A 24,849-nucleotide genomic window follows, 5' to 3' on the forward strand; every position below is an offset into this window, starting at 1 on the left:
ATTTCTTCAAGTAATTCAGCTGGTAGAGGAAGATCCTCATAGTCATTACAACAGACATACATAGTCATTGGGATCATCAAAAATAGGAGGGGGAGAAAGATATTATCACTGGCTTCATTTACTTCTTCATCTACTGTTTTCTTCTTCTGTTGGTAAACTCTTTATCTCTTTGTATGTACTCTGAGGACTCCTATTTGTTTCATCAGCATTGGTAGTTTGTTTCTTTGAGGCACTAAACTTATCCCTCATTTGTTGCGATGTGATTTGAGGGCTGTCAGAGTGTTGACTGGGTTCTCTTGACTTTAATAGATCTGGTTTCTTTGAATGAAATACTGGAGTTTGAGATTTGGCAAGCTTTTCGAACTTATCTTTCAAACTTGATACAGGTGAGGTCCGTAGGACTGTCAGAAAGAGACATCTTGATCTGTTCTGAAACAGGTCCTACTTGTGATGTAGCAATTAATTTTTCATCAACTTGGTCCTAATTACAGGACTTCCTTTTTTGATACCTTAGGACTAACAAACTGTGGGCGTATTTGATTTGCTAAAAAGGCCAGAGCTTTTCACAACATTGTTTGCTTTCTCTTTCTCAAAGTCTTCCTTTTCTTTGTTGAAACATGAAAACTTGGAACTAATAGTAAGAGGACTGGCTCTTGTTCAGTCATCGGTGACAGTTTTGTTTCCTGGAAACAGGATCAATCCTCTGCTCACTTGTGGGTTGAGACTTTAGAAAAAGACTCAATTTTTGTTTTCAAAGGTCTTTGGTAAGTGTTTTGTATGCATTGGTTTGTCTGAAGAGTCAAGAAGTTCTGGAAGTTTAGTGATAGAGGAGGCAGACCCTGATGAACGAGGAATGGATGATGGTTTAGGTTTTGTAGGGGGAGAGACTTTTTTTAGACGTAGGACTAATTTTTAGGTGAGGTATCTTTGAAGTAGTATCTGATGATTCTAATTTTTTTGTTTCTGGGGACTCTCAGACTTGCTGGACAATGTCTCATTGAAGGCAGTTGATCTTGAAGTGAATTGAGTGAAACATTTTTCTCTGTACATTTGTCTTGCTTAATAGTTTCTCTACTTTTTAGGACTTGACTTGGTTATAGTCTCATTCAACAATGATACATCTTCCCAACTAGTAAAGAGTTTTCTGATATTCCCATCCTTCGTCATCATCATCATTGTTAGAATAATTCTTGTACATAATGTCTGGTACAGATCTGTACCAATAGGATATTGAAATGAAGTTGAAGATAATCAGATTTGATCTCATTTTTGCTAGTTGATTCATGACCTACAATCTCTTGACCAGGTTGTTATCTTTTTAAGCAAAGATGAGTTTTTGTTTAGCATTCAAAGAAGCACGCTTGTAGTAGTCCTTTGAAGCTTGTCTTAGCTGCTTAGCAAATTCTGACAAAAGACTCTTCTTCCTCTTCTTCCTCCTCATCTTGTTGCTCATACCGAGCTTGCTCTATCATCTGTAGTTCTTCCATTTTGGCTGTTGCTTGTTATTTTTATAGCAGGAACTGTCATGTTCTCTTGGTCATCATGTCTGATACTTGTCTTTGGAGTTGTCTTCTTACTTAAATCATCATTTCTGTTTTTTGGGCTGTTGTTATCAAGCTGTTTTTTTGAAGAGGATAATTCTGAAATTCTGTTAGTAGATTTTGGATTGATAGCCTCGGATGTATCTTTATCTTGTGATGGACGACTTGTGTTGACTAGTGGAGATTCAGCTCGACCTTGTTTAATACTGTTAGAAGAGGATGTTTCCTTTTTGTAAGTAGAGGAGGGTTGATAAGAAGATGGTGATTGTTCTGTTGTTGGATTGGGTATATCTTGATCTCAAATCATTAGGACTAGGAGGTGTGGCTGATGGCAGCTTTGACGTATGAGTTAAAGTAGTCAACATAGATGCACTAATTTTGGGCTTACAAGTTACATGGTCCTCTCATCCTCTGTGTTGCCCTCCTGAGAGGAATCCCAGGCAGCTGGACCAAAATACTGCTGATCGTTCAGAGACTCAGAGTCAGATGAGTTATCTTTTTCACATTCCCTGTCGTCATTCTCTTGATATTGATCGTACATGTCAAGGTCATCGCTATTAGCTTCACACAGAGACTGGTCAGTAGCAGCTGCAATGTATCGTTTCGTTTGAGGTTTTTTCCTTTCCAATTGGAGTGATGAGTTTAATTTTTAACATGCCTTGATCGCTTAATAATACTAACAACATCTTCATGTGTACTGTATGTAGTATTAACACCATTTACCTAATGGGAATGTTAAATGTTACAAAGTCATTAGGTGATGAGTTTAACACTCTCATTACCTCTATAATAAAGTCTCCCTTTTCCAAACCAGCTATCTCAGCTGCACCTCCTTATCAACTCTAGCAACATATTGCAATGCTGGAACTTTGGGGCTTGGCTTAAACTTTTCAATATTCACAGCTAAGGAGGGGGAGGAAGACAGAAAGAGGTGTAAACTCAACATTAACCTATACCATAATAATAATAATAATAATATATTGACATTAAGTTTAGTGCTACATATTTGAACAGCTGTTTTGTCATTTAAATCATAAGATCATACAACAAACTCAACATATGTTTACAATTGACATACACAAGCTGTGAAAATAGTCTACTCAATACATGTGTATCTACTATATATATTAAAAACCAGTACTTTTTATTATTATACTCATCACTATATCATGCTACATACCTTTATACCTCTCATTGCAAATCCAAAACCCTTTTCTGTACGAGATATTTGGACCACCTTGATACCACTTTTTCTGAGAGATGGGGACTGGGTAAAACAAGTTCTATACTACTATTATGGTCTTACTTTGAGGGTACTTTATCTTCAGTAGTTGCTTTAGTTGTAATTGCCTCTTTTAATGACAAATAATTTTCTTGAAAATTTAAATTATAATTAGCAAAGTACCTTGGGTTAACTCTTTGATCGCATTTTGTGGAAACCAGCCTCGTTGATCTGTAGTTTTGCCCTCCCAGAAACCACCTTTTCCAATATACAGAACTATTAATACAAAAATAACAATAATCAAATGATTACCAGTTTTACTATCTGACCTTCTACTTCCATGCCTTTTTCTAAAAAGTAAATCTCCATCTTGTTGTGGTTGTACTGTCATTGTTGCAACATATTTCTTTCCTGGAGTGCAAGGATAGAGCCTTTCTCTCATTTCTAAGGCAGTGTGTGATACTGATTGATGAGTGGAGAGGAAGTATTGCTTGAGGTGGAAGATGTGAGGATAGAGTCAGGTTGATGTGGCTTCTTTCTGTCTGTTGAATAGCGATGGCCACCATGTTGAGGAGGTGACTGGTTCATTTTTTTACCTAAAGTGAGATAATGCAGTTGATATTACCATATGTTCTATCAATTTAGTTGGTAATTGCTAGATCTAATCACCTGTAGGACAGCTTGAGTCAATGTTATCAACTCCTCCAGATCCATAACCCTCACGTTCTCCTCTTCTTCCACTTTTCACTGCAAGAACAGGTGGAGGAGGCGCTTTATTGCGAGGAAGTGTGGTTGCTTTTTTTGTTCCTTTTGTGGAGGAGGATTGTGTTTGGCCTAGCTTCTTGTTGTTCATGCTGTATAAAGTAATTTAGATGGTAGTTAGCAGGTTGATGAATGGATAAATGGATGGATGGATGGATGACGAGAAGTAAAGAACAAACAGACAAACTAATAATCTACAATTCGTTGATGCATACCGGGGCTATACTGCTATGTCCCTTGAATAGCTTAGGGATTTGGGTTGTTTTAGGATGTGGTAGAGTACTAGTTGACCCAATAGGTATTGGAGTATGGCTATCATCAGTAGCAGTAATAGAAGAAGAAGGGGAAGGATGACGAGCTTTAGGATTAAAAACGGCTTCACCTTGGACAATATCTAAAGTTTGTAGTAAATGATAATAATAGTTTAATCCTTACCAATATCAGCATCATTGAAATTTGCTATTTCTTTAGCAAGTTTATGATGACCACATAATATTGCAATCTATTAAGGTATAAAATAGTTGTCCCATCCTAACAACTACATACTTGATTGGGTGGTTGTTTTGAGGCATTGAGAATCCCTCGTTGTGCTCCCCTCTTCATTAAATGCAATGCAGTCGTTTCAGCTATACAATGTGTGAATTATAAACAAAAGTATAATTGGTAATTTACTTGGCCATGTTGAGCTGCAAACATGTAAAGGTGTATTACCAGCTTTGGTTTGTGCATCAATATCAGCACCATACAATAACATTATATCTAACATGTGGTGGTGCCCATGTTTTGCAATCTAGGAATAAAATATATATTTCAAGAGATAGCTTCAACAGCCAATTCTGGTCTGTTACATACAAAATGATATTCATATGATATTGCTAACCTGGTGAAGTTCTGTCCAACCGATACTATCGACAATGCCAATTTGAGCTCTGTGTTTCAAGAGAGCCTCACAAACTGCAATGTCACACCATGATGGCAGTATGATAAAGGGGTCAACCCCTTAGTATCAATATAATTTGGAGACGCTCCCAAGGATAGTAATATCTTCAATAATAAAGGATAGCTGTGTTAACACATTACTATTTTATTATAAATCACCTTCATTGCTTGAGAGTTTCCGCCAATGGCTGCTCTGTGAAGTGGAGTGAGTGCATGACTGCCTCTAAAATCAAGATGTGTGCTCCTCCTGATAGTAAGGGTAAAATACACTCAACATGTCCGTTACGACCACAAGCTACTCCTAGTGGTGTATCTGAATGGAGGAATGGTCAACTGTTAAGTTATAAGATATTGAACTCACTTCCATCTTCCATTATAAAGTTGGAATCCAAACAGCTTCGAGTATTTTCTCAAGTTTTTTTACAGAGCCAGAGTTAATGTATTCTACTAACTTTTTTTTTAGATTGGACTGTAAAATGAAATAACATTCATCAAATGATAACACATAGAAACGACATACCTTGGAGTTAGCCTTTGTGCCAGAGCTTTTTTCTGTTAGTACCATAGTACCATAGTCTCGTCTCTTATAGCGTAGCTATAGGATAAACCGTACAAATTAGTAAATCTATAATCTATCTCTAGCTATTACCTCAAGACGTGTGAGTCCCTGTAAGGAGTAAATCTGCAAATGGTCGCGTCTCGTCCAGAAACTTACCAACATTGGTACCTCCATTGAAGGCAAGTAAAGACCATAATTGTTAGCAACATCAATAGGCAACTCCTAACAGTAGTATATAAATGGATTGCTCAGAGCAGAGTGATTATTATCTATGCTAATACTAAGTTAATAGTTAATACTGAGACAACCTATCTACAAATACACCTTTTATATGTGTGTTATGATCATGTACATAGTATTGAATCATGCTGTGCATGATGTAAGCACCATCTGCACTGACATTTACTGTGTTTGTATTGACTGTAATAAGTATAACACTAAATGTATGTCTTGTTCAAGTCAAAAAAATGATCATATGAGTCTTAGATTTGACAGCTGACCTGTGGTAACTTATCCAATACAGTTGCTTAGCATAACGGACTGGGTCTCGGTTGTTGATAATACTCTTTTTTTTGAGATTTGAGGTCTGGTATATCAACACGTACCAAAATACCAGCACCTTCGTGTTCCATACTTCACTATAGTAGCATGAGAAATGAGAACATGTTATCCTTTCGTTTGCTTACTTTTTTTGCTTTGAGCCACACCCAGTCAGCTAGATGCAAGGTCAAAAAAACAATAATAAACAATAAAACGCGATCTTTATAAGAACACGAGCTCTTTTCCTGCTCCTTTTCAGGATATTACTTAAAACAAAGTCATCAGCCAGAGGCAAATTGAAAAAGCATTGTTTTGCTGAATAATGGGCGTTGCTGGTGAGTATAGCAGAATAGCTAGTTTACGGATGCAATACGGAGATATACGAACATATTTTGACAACTGCATGATATCACATAATTATGATAAAATAAAGGAGTCTATATTACAAATATACAAGTATAGTGAGTCACTTCTAAACCCTATTATGTAATAACTGGTTGCACTGCACCATTGCCATTACTCTGATGATTAGAGGTGCCACCATCATTATTACTCTTGATAGTTTCCATACAATTTATCCCTTTAGTTACTATACCAAAATCCATTGCCTTATCAGTTAATGATCTCTGACAAGAATCTTCTTGCTCTACAGGAGTCATTTCTAGTTGTGTCTCCTCTTGAGTATCATTCTTCTTTCCTCTTTCTCCATTTCCCACTAGATGAAGAGGACTCATCACTGGGTACGTCTTGTAATTCAACATCTGAGATTTGTGTACACAAAGGGAGTGTATTACTATCAAATTCATGAATAAATACTCGACCATCCCAACCACATGTCAAAAGAGAGGAGGAGTCACGTTGCCATGACAACCCATGGACAAAATCATTGTGTAGATAACTTGAAAATCTAAAAGATAGTGTGCCCCATAAATATTTAGCTAAGGAAAAAAACTGACAAGTATATAAATTACTATTTATTAAGGATGATACCCTTTTCAAACTTGACCTAGATCAACAAGTTTCATGAAATGCATTATTAACAACCATTGAAAAAGTGCTTATCATTAATATGTCAATTTTAAAGAATTTCCCTAATAGATGACTATTGCAATAACTTTAAACAGCATTAAGAATTTAATCTAAGCAAAGGACTATGCTTGCATTGAATTGAATGGACAAGTGATCTTACAATGACTTACACAGTACTAGCGGATGGTAGATGGTGTATTTGAAAACTACAGTCATCTGATACTGAGGCAAGTAGACCTTTAACATTAGGAGAGAACATCAATCTATGGACATTATTCTTGTGAGGATTAATTATCAATAAGGGTTCAGTAATAGATCGTAAATCATGAAAGAAGATATAACCACCTTCATCACCTATAGAATATATTATACAATAATAATAAAACTATATTTTGTTACATTGTTTGTTAGTCTTAAGCAGTATGTACTGCTGTTTAGTACGTACTAACATTTTAATATGTACTGAAATTTTAGTATGTACTGATGTCTTGGTTGTCTAAAATATATTATAGTATGTTCTACTGTCGAGCTCTACAAATATTGTATACAAACGTATGACATGTCAATGGGTGAATTTTTTATGTACTTCAACATTTATAAGTAACTCTCAGGCTCAATGCTGTCAAAAACAGATTTACAAGTGAGTCATGATTAATATGATCATGTGACATAATTATACACATACCAGATGCAATGATATTATCTTCTATTTTTTGACCAAGAAACAGATTGACAGTATACATTACGAGGAGCTGGATAATAACAATGAAACAGCACACACACACACACTCACACACAATTCATTGTCTTCAATTACCTTTGATTGTTAGTGTGACAGGATTTTGTTGACGACTATCCAAATCTTTAAATTATTATCCTATAAAGACAAAACTCTCATGTTATATAATATCTTATAATTATAAATTAAGAAAATACACCAAGATGATTATCTTTTGGACTATTAAGTTTTCATATAAACCTTCTATTTTATTCATGTTTGTCATCTTATTTTATTATAAAATTTGATTGCTTATCTTATCCCATAATTTTGTAAACGATTTCCATTTTTAACCTTTCACTTTGTCCATAAGCTTATAAACAAAGATGCATTATTAAAGAGAAAACTGGTCTATCATTTTATAAAATTTTGATTCAATATAACAGACAAACTACTACTTATAATATTATAACTCTCATATATCCAGAGATGATGAACAATAAATACCCTCATTTCCTCTCTTCATATATTTTTCTTATCATACTTAATTTTTATTAGCCAGCTTGTATTTGCAGATGTTAGAGTTTAAATACCTTGATTAATAATATTCAAGGAGATTAACTCTAGAATAAGTTATTTCACTTTGTATACACATCTATGCCCCTGAACAATTCAGTCTTTGTCAAGCTCCTTGTTAAACTGCCATCATAGTCTATAGATACTAATTGTTCATTGTCAATTACAATTTCCATCTTTATAATACTGTTAAGTATGTACTAGCTTCTGTTGCCTATAGTTACAGTAATATAACACCTAAGAGCTCAAAATGGTATTAATATCAATTATAAGGGAGTCTAGACTCTATACTATTCTCTTTCATGCCATCTTCTTGTAATGTGACCACCTCCTTGTCCCAATGTATGTAACAACTGACCATGCCAGTAGAAATGACACATCGCTTTGATGTGGATGGCTATCTACCCCAGTTACCCAACCAATGTGACCTGTATAGAATATAACATATAAAACATTGTATCACTAGTATATTGATTGACCTCTATATCTGACAACTTGTTTAAGAGCGAGGACATCCCATATAATAATCCTTGATATCAAATAAAGACAATTCATTATATTTTGTAGTATATTACATTATCACTGTTACATTGTATTAGCATATAAATAACAAAAAAAGTAATGCTAGAAACACATGCCATTTACTTTCGTATTCAAAGAAATATCCTTTTTCATAAAAAGATTATGGCAAAGTATCCAGTATTACTTTTTTATCCTTTATTCTCCAGTACAATTCCTTTAAATAACTATGATATCATACCATCCATCTGCACCAGCACTAATCACACGACCACCATCTTCTTTTCCTTCATTGGTCACACAAAGGTTTAACACCATATCATGATGACCGCTTGATAAGGAAGCTGAACTCTCTAATGTGTTGCCAGGAGCGACCACATGCCACACTTCTATGTCCCCACTATCAGCAGCCACTAACAATTTTAAGTTATTAAACCTAATAATATTAAATTAAAAAGATAACTAATTAAAGAACGTTACCATTTAATATCGCTGATGCCAGTTATTGTGGGCGTGGCATACATATCAAGATTAGGTATAGTTTGGTAGTGGTGCCAGCTGTCAAAAGACCATAATGCTCCATCCCAGTGTTACCAGTTAATGAAGATCCTCCTAATACAAAGCTACCATCTGAACGAAAAATATTTGCAAAAATTTAAGCTTTAATTAATAGCTAAATAATTCCTATATTAATAATACTACTAAACAAACAACAATAAGAGTATCAATACTGGTCTTACCCTTTTTACAAGCAACAGCATCAAAATGTTTCCTAAACATGACGAATCGGGACCACGTGGTGTATATATTGACAATTAAACCACGTGGTCTCAGGGGCCTTCTCTCAATATGGCTTGGAGCAGTTGGTGTGTTATGACCAGGCAGATTTCTCACAGATGCTGTGTCACACCATTCAGAAATGGGCTAGATGTAATATATCGTACTTTGGGGTCATATGCAAATACTATTTCAAGTAATATGAGGATAACAAATCAGTTTATGTTCAGTTACTACTGGACCCAATTGGATGGAGGCAACAGGTATACTATAGAGTGGACATTAAATGTAGTAGATTTGTTATAAAGCAGTGTAGTAGATATGTGATAATGTATAGATATTATGGGGGGGATAAAGTTTGATATTACATATTATTAGTCTGATATATGTCATATTTGAGGGGTAGGTAATAATGCAAGCTCTATTTGCAATATTTTTCAACAAGAATATAGCTGTCAATAATATAATTATGTTATAAAGGACATTGAGGTGTATAAAATACTGTAGTTTGAAGTTTGAGTCATTTGTTGGCAAAAGAGACAGCTAGAAACATGCTTTCCGTTTGTTGACACGCCCTCAGATTGCCCTCAAAGATGAACTCTTGATCACATGATTTATTATAGCTGCTCTGTACAACTAGCACCTAGCAACCCTCTATAAAATATGGTAATTCATATATGTTGATTTGACTCTATTGTGGTTTGTACCTCTAATAGTGGTATATTCAGGGAGAGACTCATTACATTTGATTAAATCCCCTTCGGTAACATAAATTGATGAGTGACTCCAACCATACCCATAGATTAAGCGTATTTTACAGACAAAGTTGCTTTATATAAACAAGAAATCTAACAATATAGATACATTTGGACATGGAGCTAGCAAAGTAACTTGAAGTAGCAACAAATAATTGACTATACCTTATGAATAATTAATTAGGTCAACTTTCATGTCAATAAAGAACTCCTTTACAAAATTTCTGGTTACAGTTCTGTCTAGTGGAGTTGATACTACATCAATGTCTTATTTTGTGGTGTTTATCTGACTTTAGTTTGTTTGTTAAATTAATTAGAAAAAACCTCTAGTTGATAATTAACTAGAAAAAACTTCTAGTTGATAATTAACTAGAAAAAAAATCTCTAGTTAATAAGTTAACTAGAAAAACCTCTAGTTGATAATTAACAAGAAAAAACCTCTAGTTGATAATTAACTAGAAAAAATCTCTAGTTAATAAGTTAACTAGAAAAACCTCTAGTTGATAATTAACAAGAAAAAACCTCTAGTTGATAATTTAACTAGAAAAACCTCTAGTTAATAAATTAACTAGAAAAACCTCTAGTTGATAAATTAACTAGAAAAACCTCTAGTTGATAAATTAACTAGAAAAACCTCTAGTTGATAAATTAACTAGAAAAACCTCTAGTTGATAAATTAACTAGGAAAAACCTAGTTAAAAAAACCTCTAGTTGATAAATTAACTAGAAAAAACCTCTAGTTAATAAGTTAACTAGAAAAACCTCTACTTGGTAAATTAACTAGAAAAACCTCTAGAAAAAATAAATTAACTAGGAAAACCTCTAGTTGATAAATTAACTAGAAAAAACCTCTAGTTAATAAATTAACTAGAAAAACCTCTAGTTGATAAATTAACTAGAAAAACCTCTAGTTGATAAATTAACTAGAAAAACCTCTAGTTGATAAATTCTAGTTGGTAATTAACTAGGAAAAACCTCTAGTTAATAAGTTAACTAGAAAAACCTCTAGTTGATAAATTAACTAGAAAAACCTCTAGTTGATAAATTAACTAGGAAAAACCTCTAGTAATAAGTTAACTAGAAAAACCTCTAGTTGATAAATTAACTAGAAAAACCTCTAGTTGATAATTAACTAGAAAAAAAAGTTGTTAACTAGAAAAACCTCTAGTTGGTAATTAACTAGAAAAAACCTCTAGTTAATAAGTTAATAAGTTAACTAGAAAAACCTCTAGTTGATAATTTAACTAGGAAAAACCTCTAGTTGATAAATTAACTAGAAAAAACCTCTAGTTAATAAGTTAACTAGAAAAACCTCTAGTTGATAATTAACTAGAAAAAACCTCTAGTTGATAATTAACTAGAAAAACCTCTAGTTGATAAATTAACTAGAAAAACCTCTAGTTGATAAATTAACTAGAAAAACCTCTAGTTGATAATTAACTAGAAAAAACCTCTAGTTGATAAATTAACTAGAAAAAACCTCTAGTTGATAATTAACTAGAAAAAACCTCTAGTTGATAAATTAACTAGAAAAACCTCTAGTTGATAAAGTTAACTAGAAAAACCTCTAGTTGATAATTAACTAGAAAAAACCTCTAGTTGATAAATTAACTAGAAAAACCTCTAGTTGATAAATTAACTAGAAAAAACCTCTAGTTGATAAATTAACTAGAAAAAACCTCTAGTTGATAAATTAACTAGAAAAACCTCTAGTTGATAAATTAACTAGAAAAACCTCTAGTTGATAAATTAACTAGAAAAAACCTCTAGTTGATAAATTAACTAGGAAAAACCTCTAGTTAATAAGTTAACTAGAAAAAACCTCTAGTTGATAAATTAACTAGAAAAACCTCTAGTTGATAAATTAACTAGAAAAACCTCTAGTTGATAATTAACTAGAAAAAACCTCTAGTTGATAAATTAACTAGAAAAACCTCTAGTTGATAAATTAACTAGAAAAACCTCTAGTTGATAAATTAACTAGAAAAAACCTCTAGTTAATAAATTAACTAGAAAAACCTCTAGTTGATAAATTAACTAGAAAAACCTCTAGTTGATAAATTAACTAGAAAAAACCTCTAGTTAGAAAAACCTCTAGTTGATAAATTAACTAGAAAAACCTCTAGTTGATAAATTTGAAAAACCTCTAGTTAAATTAACTAGGAAAAACCTCTAGTTGATAAATTAACTAGGAAAACCTCCTGATAATTAACTAGAAAAAACTAGTTAATAAGTTACTAAAAAACCTCTAGTTAATAAGTTTAACTAGAAAAACCTCTAGTTGTAATTAACTAGAAAAAACCTCTAGTTAATAAGTTAACTAGAAAAACCTCTAGTTGATAAATTAACTAGATAAAAAAAACCTCTAGTTGGTAAATTAACTAGAAAAACCTCTAGTTGATAAATTAACTAGAAAAAACCTCTAGTTGATACTCGTAATAAAAATCTATTATTTATTCATGATCTGTAACATGGACGTAGTATTCAAGAAGTAATGATAGGGAGGCTTCCTACTTTTATCTTCACTGACTTTCTCTACAATTATATATTTAATTTTGATTTAAAAGTAAATGTTATTAATTCAATATAAATCATTTAATTCTCCCAACGATATGGATACACTTTGTGATTATTATTAAAATATCACATCATTTATATGTAATTGAAGTTAGTTCTTTAATACAATAAACAGTCAATATAGAAATATTATCACATATGTGCTCTTTGTTCTCTCTTTTTATAGAACCTATGCAACTCTTGTTAATCCAGAAAGTTATTTTAAGAGAAAAGGTAATTAATTACCACAATGTCATGTACAATGTCTTGCTCTTTTGTAGAGGTTTTGGAGATGGTGAATGATGAAGTGGTTTTCACAACCTCTTCAAAGCTCTTTTGTGTGGTGTTTGTGGGTAAGCGACTAGTTGTTTATTATAGGATGTAAAGCTGGTGGTTGGGGAACCACCTGTCTACGGTACCCATTTGTCTACATATGATTCATCTATCCATTCATCCACTATGAATAAAATAATATTTTATTTTGTTAGCTGGCAAGCAACATAAAGTTACAGTCAACGATCTTCTTATTGTGAATTCTCTTGAAGCTGATCTTGGCTCACAAATATTCCTAGAAAGGTAATATTTGAAATGTTTACACTGGGCATGCTTCGAGTGCTAGGCAGTCCTAAGATGGTATTGTTGATCAGAACTTGAGATTGTATTATTGTACATGTGATTAATGAAGGTTATGAGGTACACATGCTGTCCTCCTCTCTTCCCAATACACAATATACTTAGTGAATTTGTACTATGAGTGCTAAACAATGGGTTTGACTTGTAACTACATTTTATTTCTGCCTATCATTCATGTAAAGTCACTGATCATATAGTTAGCAAGGTCATTTGACACCAGCTTCTTTCATCCAGAACTATTTTGAGCAAAAAATACTCGTTAATAATTAATCTACAAATTTAATCTCTAATAATTTAGTTATAGTGTCTTGTCATTTTTTTTAATGCAGGTATTACTAGTGGGATCTGAGAATTTTACTCTGATTGGAAGACCCCTAGTTTCGTAAGAGTTAAAGTCTATTTCATCAAGTTTCTTTTTGTTATGGATAGGTCTGAGGCAGTAAAAGTTACTGCTACTGTTGTGGAACATACTCGTTTAAAGAAAGTTGTTGTTTTTAAAAAGAAAAGAAGAAAAAACTACAAAAGAACAAAAGGTAAACGAAAAAGATATGTACCACTTGCAATAACCTGTAGATAAATACTTAATACTTACCAACAAGGTAGCTATCATTAGTATGCTCTAAATTAGTGAACATCAGTACTTACTACAGTGACCTAGGATAGCCACCATTAGTAACCTCTAGACTAGTGAACATCAGTACTTACCACAGTGACCTAGGATAGCTAACATTAGTAACCTCTAGACTAGTGAACATCAGTACTTACCACAGTGACCTAGGACAGCTACCATTGGTAAGTCTAGGTTACTGTAGTAAATACTGATGTTCATTGTTACCAACAGTGTAGAGTCTATTCATGTTAACTTTGACATTTGCTTTTTAAACATAAGTTTGCCTTTTTGTTTTAATTTCCAATGATAAGGTAATGTAGTGCAAGCTGGAACCAATATGTGTGACAATTCTAAAGTTAGCTGTAAGCAATGGATTCCTATAAAAGCATATATTAAAAAACTATAAAGTGATTTATAAAGTCAAGTAAATGAGACTAGACTTTAATTACAAATGAATAGCTGTTGTTGTCATAAAATAAATATTTCTGGTTAGAAATTATTATTGTTGTTTCGTTCCTGTGGTAAATGAGGGTCACATACCACACAATTATACAGTGTGAATGCTGACAATTTAACCACCATAGTCATCATTATTATGTCTAATAAATAAACTAGTATAAAACCACAAAGTAACTAATCAAGTTAGCGTTAAATGATTATTTATTTTAATGGTAAAATATGGTCATGTCAAGTGATTTAGTGGTAAACAGTATATTACAAGAATATACTAATGTCTATAGTTACTCCAAAATGCTATATTTAGTGGTAAACACTAATGACCAGTATTAATACAAGAATATACTTGCATCTATAGTCGCTCCACTAATGCTATATATAGAATTTAGTCATGACGTTGCATCAATTGGAAAGACATGATTTAGTGGTTACCTGATGGTAAAAACCCTTCTATTGTCTCATTATTTTATACAGGATATGTGTACATGTCTTTGATGTAATAACAGGAACGGATATGTACTAGACAGACAGCATGGCATCAATAGATTACCTTTAACCTATATTTGGGGCTGTTTTGAGCTACTTGTATGAGATCTTCTCACGTCTAAATTGGTAATGACTTATTAGCAGTAATACCCCCCTGGGTATTTTGTTTGTCCTTCTCTTCCTGATTGTAGAATAACAGTAGTAATTCTGTTTGATATGGTCAAATCCGATTTGTTGTAATACCATTCAGGCACTAATATTTACTGGCGAGTTGTAACGTGTATTAATTAATAATACCAGGTCATCAATAACATTACATCAATCCAAAACATGTGGTAATTATTAGATTATAAGTAAAAGTACCACATATAACAAACTACTATAATAAATAATACACTTTTACTATAAGATAAACTCATATTGAACTCAACGGCAAGTAGTGATTGTATATTATATGGAGAGAACACATATGAATTAAAAAAGTGGAAATTTGTGAAATGGAATATTAAGAAAAGTTTGTTTCTCTTTTTTTCTTAACATCACCACAAGAACGGGAACAATGAGAAGAATTCTAATTAAATCTGTAGCATTCAATATAAGGAAAGTCTGTTTTTATCAGTGAGCATATGCCAAACTGAGTTTAGTTATTGGTCTCTACATAAATAGTAATAATAGTACTTGAGAAAACAATAATGTGTGCTCTCCTCCACTTGAGTGTTTTGTAATAGAATTAGTAATGCATCATAAGTATTCTTCATATTACATTAACTAATTTGTAAAACAATCTTTTAAGTGAGTGTAATTTTGTTTAAAGATTGTTTTCAAATACTCAATTACGTAAGAATTAAGGCGTATAATATGATAATTAAATTATTTGGGATTCAGTTGTTGATTTATTGTTAAGGGTGTGTTGTGAAAGTGTTCCCCGAACTATTGCTGTGAGCTTATATCTGGTTTCTGTTATCTTAGTCAGTACTCATATAGTTTAGCTGTGTTTATGTGTAAAGGATGTTGTTTGTGCGTGCGTGGTGTGTGTGTGTGTGTATGTGTGTGGTATCTTAATTAGATTCCTTATTGCAAAGTGTATGTAGTTATTCAGTGAACCTTGTTCTCTATAGACATCTTTAGTTTTAGTTCAGTTCAGTAGTAGTTCTGTTAGTTGGACAATTCCACTGTTTCTGTAATGGACTACTACTGAACTGACAGGAGTGATCCTCAAGAACCAAACAACCCAACTATCGTTATTAATTCTGGCAATACTTATATTACCATACTACACAAACTCATCTAAGTACCTGTTTTTTGCTGCCATATAATTACAAATAAGTGTATACAATGTACCAGACTGTAATTTGTCTGTGCAACATTTAATTTTGACTTGTGGTCATAATAGAATTGATTTTTCACAAATTAACTTACATGCGTCTTAATTAATACATGTAGTCACATTATTGAATTACATTGATATCCAGTCACTAACAAGGTGTTAAATTGAAGCCATTACTATAGCTTGGAGCATGAATTCTTTAAATTTGTACTGTATTTGTTGACAATATGCCATGCAATCTGTAATCTCTACTCTATCCCAATGCTCATTCCTTTGTCTGTTGATCCCAACTAAGGAAATAGATATGATCTCACATGCTATTGTTTATCATCCTTACACAATATCTCATAATGACATTACAGTGGATATATAAGATTAAAGCTCGAGTGTTCCTGTGCGTGTTGGAGCCTGTTTAGGGAGTGTAGACTTTTTGTCAGTGTTATACTAATTAAGTCTATTCATTTAAAATCAATATTTTAATTGTAGAGGTTTATGGGATAGGACAATAACTTATGATATATTTTTTGTTCTTGTCATTATTCAGGTCATCGTCAAAATGTGACGGTCCTTCGGATAAATGATATATTAGTCTCACCCAATCTGACTTAGTTAATTTCTTGAAATAATTAGAATTATAATATGAAAACTCATATTACTTTCTTTGTACTATAAACATCAGTAAACATTAAATAATATATGTAGAAAATACATCATTAACATAGTACCTACTTAAAGGATAAAAACTATAATTTTATTAACATGTTGACAAGTCATGTTTATATAGTATTGTCTACTTGATGGTACTTCTAGTGATACCAATTTCTTTTTAAAAATTCCAATTAGATTTGTGTGTGTGATCAAATGAAATACCGTACGTTACTAACATAGCAACAGTTACTGTAACATTATCATAAGTGAATCATTTGGCAACTTAAGTAGTAAGTTGTGCCTAAATATGATAATATCAATGCTATAGAGTTACAATGTTCATTGTTTGAAAAGGGCACGCTGTACATAACGATGTAATAATATATAATCACTGCGGACTGTAGCATTGAACCAATAACAACAGTTGTTACTTTTAATACTCCGTTTGATGTCCGACTTTATGTCGCTGACTTAATCAAATTTGATGAGCTTGTATGCATTCCAGCTCATAACCACATATTACTTCACAGCTATTGGTTGCTTTAATATACTCCGATTGCATTCACTTCAGGTTTGTGGTCGTAAATACTATTACACTACAGTTCTTATCAATTGTATTATGATATATTGTAAATGAGTACAGGTTAAAAATTGTTTACTCCAAAAAATGCCTAATTAGTAATATTATTAATTCAAGCGTAGGCAGGATGACCGTAACTTTATTGTTGGTTGATATTGAATATCAATACAATCCTTGCATGTGTCTTTGTTCTATGTGGCTGCAATAATATTGCTCATTGTACCTAGTGTACACATTACAAGTAATGTATTACTTTAATACTTATAACCAATAAAGTAGTTGCTACGGGTAATGGGTATAGTATGCTGTAATAAGGAGTGGTAGTCAAATATATGTAGTGAACCCAAACTGTATCTACAATGAACATCATTTTACTTGTTTGTACAAGTAACACTGCTAAGGTTACTATATGATAATTAAAACTATTAGCGTATCATTATAGAGTACACTTGAGGTATGTACTACTTACAATAGCTTTCATGAAAGAGTAGGATGTCTGTTAACAGAACAAAGAATACAACATAATACAAAGTGTACAGTAATAATCTGATTGGTTTATGTAGTATTGTCTTGTCTCATGAAAACTGTGAAGTCAATTACTTGTTGACCTACAATTTATGAACTTGTTGTACTCCTAAAATAGATTAAGAATGACATCATTAATGATTATGAAGTCTTTAGTAAGGTATGGATGATTTAAACATGCCACATAACAAATGATCGATAGCAATATTTGTATAATAATGTGCTGAGTAGAGGTGATCTAACTATAGCAGCGTAAGGTATCACCTGATTGATGACTATGTTATGTTATATAATAGTTATATGCAGCATGCATATAAATGATACCACAAGTATCATATATGCCCTTGAGCAACAGACATTATCTGATGACCTATGTCTGATATCATGCATTAGTGGTAGAGAGAAACCATGGCTATAATAGCGATTACTGATGCACAAGATAAGTTAAAAAGGATGAATCGGGACTTTACCTTTGCAAGATCCAAAGAACCACTAAAGATAGTATTAATTGAATTCCTATTCCAATATACGCTATAATGAAGAGGACTAACTCAAGTGTTAACCTGTAATATAAGATGGAGGATAAATTACATATCATGCTATATGGTAACAGCAATATGATATCAGGTTGATATAGACATTGTAAATTGTATAGGGATACTCTACTCTATAATACATATTAATTACTCACTATGATCATTAATGTGGATTCATTAAGTATAAATTATTAATATGTTTCTCTTACAATATGTAAATATAAAACTGACTGCACATTATCACACAAATAAAATCAATCTATAATTTTATAAATACCAAGTAAATTCTTATAAAGAAAACAAAAAACAAAACAAACATCTTTTTAAGCTGAGTGTTTTGGTAATTAACTAATTGCCTCTTTTTGGCTGAACTTGGATGGTTTAAAGTACAAATTATACATGCTCCATTTAAAATCAAAATGCTTTTGAATGTTAGAGATTTATATAAGGCAAAGACCTGACTAGACCACTAATGGTTTCAATATCAAATTAGACAAGAATTCAAATCCTTTTTATGGGTTTCCTGGATCATGCATCGGTCTGTATATTTGATCCATTCCTCCTCCTCCTCCTCCCTTCCCCCCTGTGTACTCCAAATCACTATTGATGATTGAATTAATTACACTTATTATGCACTCTGTCCAAAATGACCTTACAAGGACAGGTCGTTTGCTTTACTATTATGATGTCAGCCTCATACTCACACCCAGACGCCTGACACAAACTAAGAGACACAATGTTTAGAGAATGTAATGATTTTAATGTAGAAGGTGCTTTGCATACGGATTCATTGTAAAACAAACATTTGTTAATTCTAATAATAATGTATAATATTATAGTCCAATAGTTGTGGAACAAAACAATGACATCAGCTTAGAAACATGCAGATCAATTATTCTAATAGTGATGTGTTTAATACAAACAATTGAAGATATGAGTGGGTATATTATTAACTTTGCAGTATATACAACAATATTATTGTCTAGTATGCCTTATATAGTAATACAGCTACGCTAGCTATGGGATAGACACGGAAATTAGTCAAATCATATACCTGTTCACTCATCAATTAGTGGACATGACCACCATACCTATTAAACTTTTCAAGGACATACTTTTAAAAAAGAATGTATAGCTCTGTATGTGTGTGATGGTAAGTCACTCCTACACACATCGTTCTTTTAAACTATTACCAAGATATGCAAAGTATTACTGAAAATTCTTTTTTTTATTCTGTAGATTACAATATCTTACGTAACAATTATTTTAAGTCACTTTAGGTGGTCTAGTATTGCTTCTGACTAGAGTAGCACCTGCCAATGTTTGGTTAGTACCTAACTTAAAATGATAAATGTTTCAGACAATTACTCATGCTAGTTAGATAAGCAGTGCCTCATAGCATACAGACATCACATAAAGTTGCTATAGTATATATAGTGATGTTAGTTTTATTATATTATGTATTAATAATGTTAATTATTATTATCTTGTTCTGCTTGAATGACTTTACTAATCTGAGTGCAATTTGACAGTGAATATAAGGTACAGATAGTTTAAACAATATGATTTTCCATCATATAATGGTCTGTTACCAAGCTACATACAATTAGGACACAGCTTGATCTGACCAGTGTATAGTTCCACTTTTAATTCTACTACAACTTAATTAGTCAGGTTGGCAGCGCAGACATGATTAATAATTATGCTTGATTGTTTTTCACATACACATAAGTCTGCCATAAGATGAAGTAGAGATAACCAATGAAAACAGGAAGAAGAAAGAGAGAGAGAGCGAAGTAAAGGAAGTTTACGTCTTGTTAAATTTTCCTTTACACCTATGATGAAAAATATGTCTCTATAAACACAAATTTGACAGAACTAAAATGGACATATGTACAAAATGTCACTTGTTTCATCCATCCACACCCCTAAGTCTAATTCTCAACATTGGAGATCTAGTGTACCTAAAAACAGTCTTTATTCATCTATTCACTACAAGTACAAGGAACAAAATCACTCTGGCCAGAAATTTCTGGCTGGATACGGTAGAACGAGCCCTGTTGAAAAAAATAAATCCATGTTATACAAGGTTGTGGTGGAGACGCTTGTTGCTATGGTAGCCAAATTAAGGTTATTCTAATTAAATCGCACCTTGTAGAGAGAGTAAGCCTAATTCAACAAGTACAGGAAAAAAACCAGATACCATCCGTTTTAAAGTATAGAGAAATTTGAAGCAAGAGAGATGCTAAAACTGCTCTGCATATTTTGCATCTCCTGGTAATCACACCTTCTTGATTATAAATAATGAATATTAATTATGTCTACTTATTAATTAAATTATTGAGTCCGATTTCAATGCTGAGTCAATCATGGGTTATATAATAATTATGGTATTTGTGCACATACATTACATATGTTTTCCTTTACCTTTTGTTAGCCACTAATATATAGATGGCATTAATATACAAAAGGAAAGTCAAGCCCATAGTTACCCTTGTATCTATTATGAAACACAGCTGTGCTATATTGTAAGAGAGGAAAAGTTAATTTCAATTCCAGAACAGACAATTGTGATAAGGAAAATAGAAATCTTGAAAGTTTGAAGATATAAGGTTTAAGGAAATAAACGTCTGGAGATTGCAACACACCCCTGCTTCATCAAATTACTGAGTGTGATTAGTCTGCATTCCATAAATTCAGAGTCTCTCAAAACTGTGTGTTAGGTTTTATGGTTTTGATGCAAACATCAAGTACAATAATGACAATGTGTAATCAAAACATGTATATGTACATATACTAAGTCTGTTTATACAAATTACATAGTATTATTGTTGACCTCATAAATACTACTTTAAAAATATTTAAAGAGAATTTTAATGTGATTTCATGTACTCACTCTATTCAAACTTGTGAATACTTGTATTAAAGGTCGTCCAACTACAAATGTAAAAGATAAACAATGTCTGATATTAAGAAGTTACTAAGTAACATAGAAGTGACACAATGACTGTTCAAAAACATTAATGTTTTAATAATAATTGAGTGAGTTATCTACCCATAGTTGACTTATACTAACTGTCACAACTTGTGGTTTGTTACTATCAAATGTGTGGGTGGATTGGGTTTTTCCAAACAAGTACAGTGTTACTCTTCAGTCTGTTTTGACGGATTACTATACACATTCGTTCCATCAATCTGTTTGATAAAAAGATTCAAAAGTAATAATGAAAGTATGATTATGTTACATATAAGGTATTTGAAATTTAATAGGTTAGGACAAAAATCAAGAGAAAATTGATTTAATGAGAGCTATTTTATGTTGTAGTTTAACAAACACAAGTAAAGAATATTAACTAAAGAGAGTACATCTTTGATATGATACACAATCTACTTTTACTGATTGAGGAATATATAATATATGATTAATTAACTAGCAAGAACGAATAACTTTAATGCAAGTGTTAATGTAATATTTGTATAGCTGGAAATTTGGGTCAATTTTTACACAACCAAGACATAAAACAACTGATTCCTTTGATCAAATATGTGTATTGGTCTTTGTGCTGAGTAGCAATACTCATGTTCATTGGTTACAACATGTTTCATTATTTCACTTACTCTTTGTTATTTTATAGGAATGTGTTACGTTGCCAACCAGAGTTATATCTTTATGGATAGGATAAACATGGTAATAGTATTTTTGTGTATTTTAAGGAAATGTAACTTTGGTATGAGTGTTATGTAATGTACATAACAATTTTTTGTATGTGTAGGAATCAAGACAGTGAATCCTTGCAACGAACAATGCTATATATCAGTTACCTTACAGCATAGCAACAGTCCCTATTGTGTAGGCAGAAGTTGACATTATTTGATAAAAACATTTGCTAAAATATTTGAATTTTCTATGATATGCTAATAATTTTGACCCAGTTACTAAGCCTAAATTGCTCAACAAAATTACCAAATATGGCTATGTGCATGAGACAACTAATCGACAAAACATGTCTCTGTAATGATCGTAATACAAACACCTACTATTCCATTTTTTGTTTCTTCTTCTCATATTTAAACCAAATATGCTGACATCGATCGACAATTTGTTATGACTTAATACTATTCCCACTCCCCAGATTGTAATGCCTTTGTTAATTCAATCTACAACATTTAACTCAGCTGTATTTATTGGCTAAGAACACACATTGTATGGTTTCCGTATAAGAATTATTGGTTTTGACGACAATTTGTTATTATTGAATAATCTAATAGTTTAATATAAAGGATCTAATAATTACTTTAATTATTATGATCAGATTTTGCCACTTAGAAGTCCAATTCTGCAAAGGTCAAATAATCTATGATGTACAATGAGATTTCTACATTTTTTGTTTCAAATCGCATCATAATTAGTGTAAAATCATGTCACCTTATGACATTACAACAAATTATTGTCTATCAGAATCAATAAAACTTTACAAAAAAATCAATTACTAGCAAAATATGCAATTAATAGACACAACACAGATGGTTTTACAAAATCATTATGAAACATATAAAATTTGGGCGTCTTCAAATAACTGACAAACTCTGATAACGTGTGACTAGTACTGTAACATGATCAAGGTCACAAATTACTTGCAATGTTTTTGTCTGACATTCAATACACGTCTGTATGACCTTTCAATATATATTGCATAATATTCTCCAATATAATAGATGGAAAATTGGACTAGCTATGACAGTACTAATGCATTTTCTCTATAGTTTTATTATTGCAGAGAGTTATCCTAAACTTTTAATTCTTCAATTATGGTCTGTATGTAGTGTGTTATACTTGGCCAACATTTGTAATTGTACTCGTAAGGCATCCCTATGACCTCTCTACTCATAACAGAGTAATAACACACTTTAAAGATTACTACCTATCCCTAAATAGCCTCAAAATACCCTAAGCATTAAGAGTTTTGTCTAAAAATGCGCCATCATAAAACTATCTGTGCCTTTACAAGGCTAATTATTACACAATTAAGAAGAAAGGTTTTCCTTCTAGACTCTTTGACGACATATATGTAACCTTATACCTATGTTGTCAGTATTTGAAAGTGTTGTTTCCATCTATAGTTATTTCTGTGTGTGGAACTTATCTGGCTGTGGCATCAGTAGGTCGTCAAAGAATCTGACAATTAACCTTTGTTCGTTCCAAGTATGGGTAGATATTACCCTCAAAATATACCAAGAGTTTTGTCTAAAAAATGATGTTATCTGTAGCTTCACAAGGTCGGAAACGATTGCACACAAGAGGAAAAGTATCCCTCTAGACTCTTTGATGACATATTATGTAAGTTACTATCATATTTACCATCTGTTGTCGGCAAATTGAAAGCATATTCCACCGCTAATTGTCTCTGTGTGTGGAAATCTTGCTGCTTGTAATATCAGTATGCCGTCAAAGAGTCTGAAAAATTAACCTTTGTTCTGACCGAGTATGGTAGATATTTACAACTTTAAGTGATTCCTTATGTTGATATATTGTACAGAATATTACTAAGTACACCCTTATGACCTAATCATATTTGAACTTGTAGCATTTTTGAACATATAAACAAAATGAATGCTTGCATACACAAACAATTACAAGTAGTGATTTATTTGATTGTTTACCAGGACACGCATAATATAATATTGATGTATAATATATCAACGTTATAAAACATGTATTATTAAATAATTCACTTAATAGAAAAAAACAGCTGCTCCCTGTATAGTTACATTCTGAAGAATTTGATTCGGCTTGCAAAATATAGAAGAAAGAAACAAACACTTTCAAGTAGTGACTACACTACTTTTCTGTGTATGCAAATACATTAAAACAATAGTAATTGTATAGATATTGTGAATGGCGCCAGGCTTATCATAACATAACGAGGTTAGCAAGTATATGACTGTCTACAATTAGTAGGTATGACAAACCACATATTTCCTACATACTTTCCATTAGATTGGCATGTTTTATAAAGTGGTTATATAACACCTTGAAATCCAAAACTTTTAATGACTTCTCTCCGAAGTTATGTAATATGGTTTATAACTTTTGAAGATTTTTTGTAATTTTATCTATTTTTTGAATAGAGGGGTGGGAATATAGTATACACCACATGTGACATTATATATATATAGAAATTTATATGATATATGTAATTGATCTAGTCTAAGTCAATCAATTAATTTGCCCAGCTGCAAAGATTATCTGCCTTGTCAGCTTATTATAGTACTAGGTCAGCACTAAAATGATATTAAATCATTAATTTCTCTACAATTCATGTATTTATAGTAAACATACATATAGGCGCCGTGTGCTGATACAATAAAAAGTGTTATTTTCTGGTAGATAGCACGCGTTGTTAGACGTGCAGTATGCCACAATCAGGTGATATCATCGAGCATATTAATAAATGCACAAAATAACTTTTACACACATTATAATTAAGTACCTATATTACACACACATCAAAGAAAAGTTGAAGATCATCATATCTACCTTATATGGTAAATTGT

General features: G+C 32.1%; 1 protein-coding gene across 1 annotated transcript in view; it reads right to left on the bottom strand.

The window, feature by feature from the left end:
• Positions 1–1,932: 1,932 nt before the first annotated feature.
• Positions 1,933–24,849, bottom strand: part of LOC121391965 (staphylococcal nuclease domain-containing protein 1-like) — a 56,180-nt gene continuing 33,263 nt past the window's right edge. The window contains 4 exon segments of the mRNA XM_041523405.1: positions 1,933–2,129; positions 2,947–3,039; positions 3,433–3,617; positions 8,647–8,818. Coding sequence (XP_041379339.1) covers positions 1,933–2,129; positions 2,947–3,039; positions 3,433–3,617; positions 8,647–8,818 — 647 coding nt within the window.

The sequence above is a fragment of the Gigantopelta aegis genome, unplaced genomic scaffold (genome assembly GCF_016097555.1).
Source record: "Gigantopelta aegis isolate Gae_Host unplaced genomic scaffold, Gae_host_genome ctg3169_pilon_pilon, whole genome shotgun sequence".
NCBI classification, from domain to species: Eukaryota; Metazoa; Mollusca; class Gastropoda; order Neomphalida; family Peltospiridae; genus Gigantopelta; species Gigantopelta aegis.